Below are 9,352 nucleotides of genomic sequence, written 5' to 3' on the forward strand. Positions count from 1 at the left end.
CTTTCTATTTAAAAAAAATGCTCTTTTTTTTTTATTTAGGGGCTTATAATGGTATCCAATTCAAAAAATGACGTAGTAAGAGTACTTATATGCAGCATTTGTGGTGATGGCTATCCATGCTTTGAACTATTTGATAAGAGAAGATGGAGAAGACAAAAGAAGAGAATCGAATCGAAGAGAAGAGTCGTGAACATTGTGGAGATGGTTCTTTAAAATTGGGGATTAGGGTTAAAAACTTGAATTGAGGGACTAAATTGAATCAGAACAGTTTACTCTACCATGTCAGCTAGCCGTTTCTTTGCCAACGTGTCACGAAGGAGGCCAACTCAGCTTTTCGGTAGCGCCAGATGAACGAAATGTGCCGGAAGGACGAAATGTGCCAGAAGGACGAGTCTGAGTCCCAGAGTGCAACTTCAAAGATGAATATGGGTAACTTTTAAGTTCAGGGACTACTATGAGGTTCGTGTGCAACTTCAGAGACCACTTTGAAGCTTAATTCCCAATATCTCCCATAAAATCAGCATCATAGTTTATCTTGAACTTATTCACTGGTGGAACTACCCAATCAATCAACAAAAAAGGAGGGGAACTGATTTGTTGAAATCTTGACAAAAATTATATATAAGGATTTGAAGTTTAGTTGGAGACCAAAGTTGATCATAATTGAAAATGTCATTGTTCCGGCTTCGCAAAATCCACCACATAGCAGACAAGAAAAGGAAATTATCCTTCTTAACATTTAAAACAAACCAATCCTATGCCACATATTTTTAGCCAGCGGTCACGCAAACAATGAAAAACAAACTCCACTATGCCACATATTTTTAGCCAGCGGTCACGCAAACAATGAAAAACAAACTCCACTCAATTGTAGCATCGAGGACAAATTTCAGAATTAGTAAGATCTCTTTTAGCTCATAAAGATGCAGTAGACAAAGCCTTATGAAGAGCAAGCCACACAAGAAATTTGATCTTTTTCGAAATTTTTAATCTCCATACCCACTGCCAATTATTGTTATGTTGCCATTTAAAAATCCTTTGTGCAACCCAATCATACCATTCTTGGCTGTATAAAAGTTAGAATATCCCCATATCCAACTAGCAATAGAATTGTATCTGCTAAACTCAACCCGCACATTATCAGGAATAGAGGAATAACACTTCTTTAAACACCACCTGCCATCCCTCCAAACATCTTGCACCTTGAAATTCGAATCACTATATGAACATAAGGAACATTCACTGCCAAAAAGTCCTCTTGTTTTCATTTGTCGAACCAGAAAGATTGGTCCAATGATCCAATACACCAAGAATACCCTTTTTTAAGTCATCTGCTAACTTTTTCAATACTACGCCAAGTATAAGATGGGTTATGCTCAGAAGAAAGCTCCGTTGTCAGTCACCGGCAGCAGACAATGTCTGAGTCACGCAAACTGACATGTCACACAATAAGCTATACCACGCAATTTCCTCACCTGAGGAAAAATTATCACTTCCTCACGCTAGCATTGGCCATTCTATAAAGCTAAAAAGGGAGAATGTATTCACCCTTAAATCAATAATAAAGAGCATTATATTTCGAGTAACGTTAGCATGTCTCATTTTTTTTGTGCATGTATATAGATGGGCGTAAAAAGCAATTAGTCTCCAAATTCCACGCAAAATGACCAACAAAAATATATAAATCCAGTAGTTTGAAACTCGTTACTAATCATTGCTGACATGGGTCTAACAGCAAAATTGGTGTTAACACAGAATGACTATATCATCTTGCAGCCAACGATCTTGCGGATCCTACATTACAAAAAAGTGAAATTAGTAACATGAAGTATTGGTTTCCGAGTTTATGACAAGCAAAGATTGACTAAAGAACAAACCAAGAAGTCCCACATGCAAATCATGAACCCGAGTTCCTCTAATACAATCATGATCATGAACCCTATTCATTGAGCTCAACTGAATCATAAACTAAGGGCGCATTCAACAAAACCAACAGGTTACTTAATTTTTCGTACATAAAGCAAGAAAATTAAATATACCAAGATTGAATTTGACTGCGTTTTACTCAATCAAATGAAAAAAAGATGAATAGGTTATCTAGTGTAAATCATAAAGTTATGACAGTCGAAGATTAGTTAGCAATCACAATTTTCAATATTATCTTTTTCCAATAGCTTCGAGAGCAGATTTTAGACATTTTGTCATGATTTCACATGAATCAGACATAAAAGTGCCGAAGAAAGAAAGATAGAAGATCTTCTATCAAATACGATATCACACTAACTCAGCTGCAGAAGTATACTTGTTACTACCAGGAAGGCTGAACACTTGAAATACACTATACAAAACAAATATTGAAACAGACTAGACCAAAAGTGGAGGAGGCCACCAGGCCACAGAAAGAAGCTTGCATTATCCAAAAAAGGTGAAGAGTCACAATTTTAATGTTGAAAAGAAACAAATTCGCAAACGTTACCATAAATAGATGATTGAACTTACTACTTGATCGCTTCATATTCCTGCAGAATTTACTTCCACATTTGCACCCAAACAGCTCAACAGGCTGATCATGATCATCGAAGTTGATGCCATAATCCTGCAGAAACATACATTTCAAAATAAACTAAAATGATATTTAGAAAGTGAACTACACAATAAATGAGATGCTACAATAATGCTTAGTAGTCAGTATAGCACGCCAAGTGCCACACAGCCACTAGCCATCAAACTGGCATTTCTCAGTTAAATAATCACAACTCTGTTTTTCATTGCTGTTTTGTTCAAAAGTTCACAGTAAAGCGCAATAAATTAGCATTACTGAAAAAACTGATGTAATCAATGCAATATAAGACCATTCACCAAACATAACCAAAACCACGCACCCAAGTGAGCTCCTCCTGTGCTGCTATTTCTCTGGATGTGAATAAGGCAAGCTGCAAATTGGATGTTAAAAGCGTATGTAAGCAGTGTATCTTACAGAGAGCCTGTCATCCGACTCATGCCAACAAAAGCAACTAAAAAACTTCAGATGCAATTCAGAGGATTTGCTAACTTCTCACATGATAGTAGTGATGATCTGGGCCCTCAATTTCAACGGGGATCTCAATCAAGTTAGCATCTAAACATCTGCCAAAACGAAATAGAACTATTAGAAATCTTCTAGTTTACAATTTCTAATTAATTAGTCAAAACTAAAATCTGCCTATTCACTCTTATAGTGAAGTTTATATAGATAACAAAAATCCAATAATACATGCACACAACTAACAACTTCAGATAAAAAGGTTTTCCATCCTTACCGACTTCATCTGTTGTATTAAGTACTTGTCATCACAATCAGAGAGTTCAATAAACATCACAATTGCATCAAACTCTTCAAATCACAATATAGATGAACTTTTCGCCTTCTATAATCTTTAGTTATTTCCAGTATCCACAAAAATGCACACAAGCAGAGAGATGTGCATGTCTAAATAACAAAATAGCTGTCAACAATTATACCGATACTGGAGAAATGACCGAAAAAAGGAGGAGGTTATTTGCTTAAACAGTGTCTCACCATTGGCCATAGGCAGCCAGATTTGAAAAAACCCATGGTATGTAAACTATATTTAGCTGCTTTTTCAACTGAAATTTGACTTAATAGTCGCTTGTTTGGTGGATGAATTAAAAAGGAAAAACTCATAGCTTATTTACAAGATAATCTAGATATATGAATTACAAAAGTGTCCTGGTGAAAAAATAGAAATTTTAATACCTGTGATTAATAAACCTAGCAGCATTTCCATAAGATGCTGCATACAAGCAAAGTGCTTCTTTATCCCCCACACCTCCTGATTCCCAATCTGCATCCAATAGAATTGGGTATGTATATTTCCTATTTTTGGGATATTTTAGGCTCCTCTCATGCAATTCTTTGACGATTAGAATTTCTCCAACAAACTCACATACAAATGCCCCTTTGGGAAGGTCCTCTAACGTCCGAAGACCCCAACCTTTTCCTTCAGAAGTTAAAAACACCTGAATCACATAATTATTAGTAAATACTCATCAAAACAAACCCCAGGGGGGAAATGCATTAAACAATGTACACAGTATACAACCTCCACATTGAAGAAAGCAATTGTTAAGAATACTTAAACACCCACCTGCAAGTTGCAAGTTATTCCTTGCTGGACAACCCGATTGCCACATTTTTTACCACAGCCACATTTACTCCAGCATTCCTTAATAAACTTCCTCCTTAAGTGTCCTTTACATGGTTCTGAACAATCATCATTCTTTGATCTTTCAACTGGGCAGTCTTCACAATAGAAACAATTTTTAGGGTTGCAGCTGATGACAATGCACTCATCCAAGAACTCTTCCTTCAGTAGGCCTTGTGCAGTGTAGGCAAATCCACCACCAGTTTTATTCGCACAAGAACATGATTCAGAAGACAAGACACAATTGCCTATGCAAGTAGAACAGCAATCTTCATTCCCAATGCGAGACAGAGAAATACTAACATAAGCATTTTGGAATACAAGGTTTCGGGGTATGTAATGAAAGGATGGTGGGAAATCATCAGTAATGTTATTGACCCATGAAATTTTCACTTTTTCTTCACCCTTTGTTATGTCATTAACATCGTGAACAGTCATTATAGCATTAGTAGTAAGCTGATTCTTTGGAACAGTAACTAAACTATGAGAATTATTAGATATAGGATCCACTAGCTCCCTTCCATCATCACTTGCTAAGCAATCATTATTTCCAACCTCCTGGGGAACTGGTGAAGTGTCATCCAGACCACGCGGGCAGGGCAGAGAAACTGGAATTTCAGTAGTGGGCAAGGAAGAATAAGAATTAACATTGGCAGATCCATTTGAAATGCAAGGTGTAACTGGATCTTCATTTCCTCCGGCAACCAGAGCATCATGTGACTCAGATTCCTTTGGCATGCTGATGTTTGGTGTTGTTATCTTTGCAGATCCTTCCTGTGAGTCATCATTCAAATCAGTAATTGGAACATAAAATCAACAAAATCTCTCAGCAGATTCACAAGCAAGGACAAGAAAGTCACAATTTATCAGATAATAAATATTTATCCTCCATTTTTAGAAGCAGATTACAACTAGAAAAATGTAAAACCAATCCGCTAAGAACTGAGCTAGAGCTCCAAAATTTTTACCTCTTGTATAGGTGATGAGCCTATCTCTACAGTAGAAGGGGCATCTTCATTTGAAGAGCGGAGGTTATCTTCACCAGCAACTTCATCATTTATGCAATGTGATGCCACAGTGTCGTCACAATCTTGCTGTCCAGCTGCACCATTCATCATTGAAGAATCCTTTCCACTAGATGGTTCTTTTGAGGGAGAACAAATCCAGAATAAAACTCATCAATCAAAGTGAATCTGTGTTGGAAGCACAGTAACTAATAGAAGAAAATGGAAATCAATATTAAAAGAGAAATAAATGGCAGAGATGTAACATCTGGTTGGTTTAAGACTGAAGTAGAGGACCACTTCTGGAACCAGTAACCAGGGCTCCTCTCTTGTATACAAGCAAATGCCAAATCTGAGCATTGGATTAGAGACTTTCTAGAAACACAAAAGTCATACAGTATGCAACACCTACAATTCAGGACTTGCACACTGCATATGCCAATTGAATCATATGCTAACTGATAAGACTCAGTTATGAGAGGACATTTGAGGATAAAGAATTTTTAATCATGGCCAATTCAACTCAAATAGTCGGCAGCTAAGCAGAATGTTGCAAATTACATCTTTTGAGGACATACAATAATAACTGGACATTTTCTCTGCTAGATAGGATCAGTTACAACTTATAAGGATCAGATGAAGCCATAATATCATATTGCAGACATTTTCAACGGATATCATATCTAGCTATTATGCTATCCTCCACTTAACCAATACCAAAGGCGGACTCTGCCATCTTTTATATTATAGGTGCCATCCAAGCACTCCTATTACATCCATTCCTAGCCCTATCTTGCTTAGTGTGTCCATCAATCCAATCTATGCAATATTAAGCTCCTTCTCTTTGTTAGTTTTCCACAACCAATATACAGCCCAGTCAAAATATAGCCATCTAGTAAAGTTTTCCCTTAGAAACTTGTTTTATCACAAATAACTCTCAAAGCACTCCCCCAGCATTCTGCAAAACAGGCCTAAAATACTTAAACCATGCGACTTGCTGTATGGTGCCATCTTTCAGTATCTAAGAGAAAATTCACAGTGTTCTACAAAAACTATATCACACATATTTTGAGCTTGTTTGAGTGTCATTAAGTTGTTGAAAAAATATCTTTGTTTCATTTTTCAGCGTGTTTGGCAAATTTTTAATAATAAAAGCAAAAGCACTAAAAAATAAAAAATGTCATTTTAAAAGCTACAATTTATATCTTTTTTAAAAAGATCTTTTTTACTTCAAAAAGAAAAAGATGTTTTCACGTAATAAATAAACAAAAAAGTACTTTTAGTGTTGTACCTAAACATAATTGATAGATAAAAAGATCTTTTTACATGAAATATCCAAACATAAAATTACTTTTACTTTTTAAAAGATCTTTCGAAAAAAGATAACTCGAAAAAAGATCTTTTATTAAAAGCTCACCCAAACAAGTCCTTTGTCTTACACTCTTACTTAACCCTTAAACTTAGGTAAAAAATCTTGTATCTTCCTATGAAAATTTTCCCATATACTTTGAAACCCCATTATTTATCATCAGATTCAACAAAAGTTGATCATGAAGGAAAAGACACTGCCAAGATATTAAATGACTGGAGGAAAAATAAATAAATAAATAATCCCTCATGAAGGTACAATCAGATAAATACCAGGAAGAATCATTGAAATGGGAGCCTCATTATCTCGTGCGTCATCAATTGGCTCATCCTTGGGCTTGATCCATACAAGAGGATGGGCCATTTTGCTTCTTGGAGACAAAGTGCTCAGCGGTTCAACTGCTGGTTCTTTAGGTAGTACTGCTGGTGGCACTCCATCCGATGTAGATCTTCTTCCTCTGGGAGTAACTTGAGGTGATACAGGTTTCTTTCCCTTGTCAATAATGCCTTCTTGTGAATGAACTTGATGAGCTTCAATCATTCCATTTCCATCAGATAATGCTGCAGCACTTTGAGCATGCAGTATAGAACCATTTCCAGGTACCGTGTCATCTTCTAATTTAGGAGTTTTCAATGGAAAAGCAGCTGAACTGGGACCACTGCTAATCTGATTATTTGAAGACTGAAACTCTGGACCTCTCAAGCGCAACCTCTTTTTAGGTCGCAGTGGCTGATCTTGCACTTCATCATCTAACTCTGCTTCCTGATTATTTACAAGTAAGGATGACATCTAATCAGGCATGCGAATAAGATCAACAAAGAAATGCAGATAACTTAGCGACATAAAAATCACTTTCATTTACATCAACTCTCTTGTTTTTCTTTTCCTGCTCTTGCTCCAGCACCTGTTACATATACAAACAAATGGATGATCCTATGTAGAATAGACCAGAGTATTAATAAAAATGAATAAATAAATAAATAACCCAGTATTCAATACAGTAGGAAATAGACCGGATTTTCCTCCTCCTCAAATATTGCATCTGCCAGAGCTCTATAGTTCTCTTCTTCAATAAGCTCCCAGTTTTTATCATACAACTTAAGGAGCTTCTTTAGTACTGGCTTCACTTTTGATTCATGAATCCCAAGATTTGCCATTGCCCGATAGGCTGCTACCACCTTTGGATTTGGCGCCATTTCCAACCAGCCAACGGAAACTTCGGTACAAGCTCTGAAATGCAAAATGTAATTAAATTTCAAAGATGCCAGAGATGGGAAAAGTACAATATGATTTATAGTCATTAAACTGCTCCTTGATACTGATTTTATAATACCGTAGAAAATAAAAGGAATGGTTGATTACAGAAAAATAGGGCCTTTTTTCTTCCATTTTCAGTTTATATGTTGTCACCACTAATTTAAAAAACTAGATATAATTAAATTCAGTTCCCTTTTTCAAAAAATTTTAGCATAACTTAAGAAAAGAAAATGAAAAATCAGACACAAATAAATATAATAACAATAATATAATATCAATGAAAACGTATCAAGCTCAACATGAAATCCAAGCAGAAAACAGACCAAACACTGCCTTGTTTTAAGATTGAGAACCTAACTTAACTCCAAAATGTTAGTTCATTGGGGGTGTTAGGTCAACATAACTAAAAAATGCTGATTGTTGAACAAAAAGCCTTGATCAGCTTATCAAGTAATTGGCTTGTGCTGCTATCAAGCACAACAAGCTGGTGCCACATATCAATAATGGCAGAAAAACATGAAAATTTTTTGTTTCAGCTATCGAATTGAATGAAAGAATGCACTAAGTAAAAATTAACAGCTGAAACGAACAAACAAAAAAAGCACACATATAGAAACAGAGAACAAGCTCACAGCCTAACCCAATCAACAAGATGCAAAACAAATCACAGTGACAAGAACATGCAACGGTAAATTTGCACAAATCTTCAGCACTAATATCTTACCTGGAGAGTGCTGATCGAATACAGAGTCCAAAAATCAAAACCTAAAAGCGACCGAAAACCTGCAAAAAAAATCAACGAAAGAGGAAAAAAATGAGAAACGTGAAAGTCAAAGCTTCCGCAATGGAGATTAAGAAACGAAATGTAAAAGGCTGACGCATTTGATTTAGTAGTAAAAGGAGGGAAAATGAAAGCGTCGAAACCTGACAGGAGCAGAGAGAAGGGATATTTTTGAGTATGGTTGAAGGAGGGAGAGGAAAATTTAATTAGAGGAATGTAGGGCGAAATTATTATTATAATTACAATATGATAACCATTTTATTATCGTAATTTTTTTATGATGATGACGACGATAGTAAGATGATGCATGATTTTACCTGGGCCTAACTGTGTCAGTAATTGAGTCACATTGATTGCATGAGATTGTTTCCGATGTGTTTTGGGGAGTTAGGTTTTTCACCGAGTGAAACAAGGCCGTGACGCACGCACTCGTTCGCTCGAGGGTCGAGACTGTGGAGTGTGGACTCAGCTGTAGACTAAGGGGAAGTAGTTTCTGACTCTCTTCTAAGCTACCATGGAAGCGCGTCCACCATACTCGCCGGTCCCCATTTTCGAAGATATATTATTTTGTGATTTTTCCGTTTTTTTTTCAAGCCCAAAGGGCCTCAGTTTTGATGAGCTATTAAAACTTAAAAGACCCAAATAGGAGAGCATTTTGTTTGGAAATTTAGAGTGAGAAGAAATTCAAAACAAAAAGAGGTGAAGTTAAAGTGAAAGGGCTGCAGCGGAGGCTTAG

General features: G+C 36.3%; 2 protein-coding genes across 3 annotated transcripts in view; one reads left to right on the forward strand and one right to left on the reverse strand.

The window, feature by feature from the left end:
* The window catches only part of LOC107646694, a 1,939-nt gene extending 1,806 nt beyond the window's left edge, over positions 1–133 (forward strand). The window contains exon 6 of the mRNA XM_021104275.1: positions 89–133. Within this exon, the coding sequence (XP_020959934.1) occupies positions 89–107 (19 nt within the window). The 3' untranslated portion in view covers positions 108–133. The remainder of the gene's footprint in view (positions 1–88) is intronic.
* On the reverse strand, positions 1,551–9,146 carry LOC107647837 (probable inactive histone-lysine N-methyltransferase SUVR2). 2 transcript variants are annotated; one of them, XM_016351881.2, is made up of 12 exons: positions 8,934–9,146; positions 8,560–8,618; positions 7,592–7,808; positions 7,441–7,482; positions 6,851–7,340; positions 5,174–5,349; positions 4,149–4,979; positions 3,758–4,020; positions 3,060–3,126; positions 2,883–2,933; positions 2,500–2,596; positions 1,551–1,794 (listed from the first exon to the last, which is right to left on the reverse strand). In XM_016351881.2, the coding sequence occupies exons 3-12, from the start codon at positions 7,772–7,774 to the stop codon at positions 1,766–1,768; spliced, it is 2,229 nt and encodes a 742-aa protein (XP_016207367.1). In that variant the 5' UTR covers positions 7,775–7,808; positions 8,560–8,618; positions 8,934–9,146; the 3' UTR covers positions 1,551–1,765. The 2 variants fall into 2 exon arrangements, with proteins under 2 accessions (XP_016207367.1, XP_016207368.1); XM_016351882.2 differs by lacking the exon at positions 8,934–9,146 and adding an exon at positions 8,760–8,896.

This window comes from Arachis ipaensis, chromosome B06 (assembly GCF_000816755.2).
Source record: "Arachis ipaensis cultivar K30076 chromosome B06, Araip1.1, whole genome shotgun sequence".
Lineage (NCBI taxonomy): Eukaryota > Viridiplantae > Streptophyta > Magnoliopsida > Fabales > Fabaceae > Arachis > Arachis ipaensis.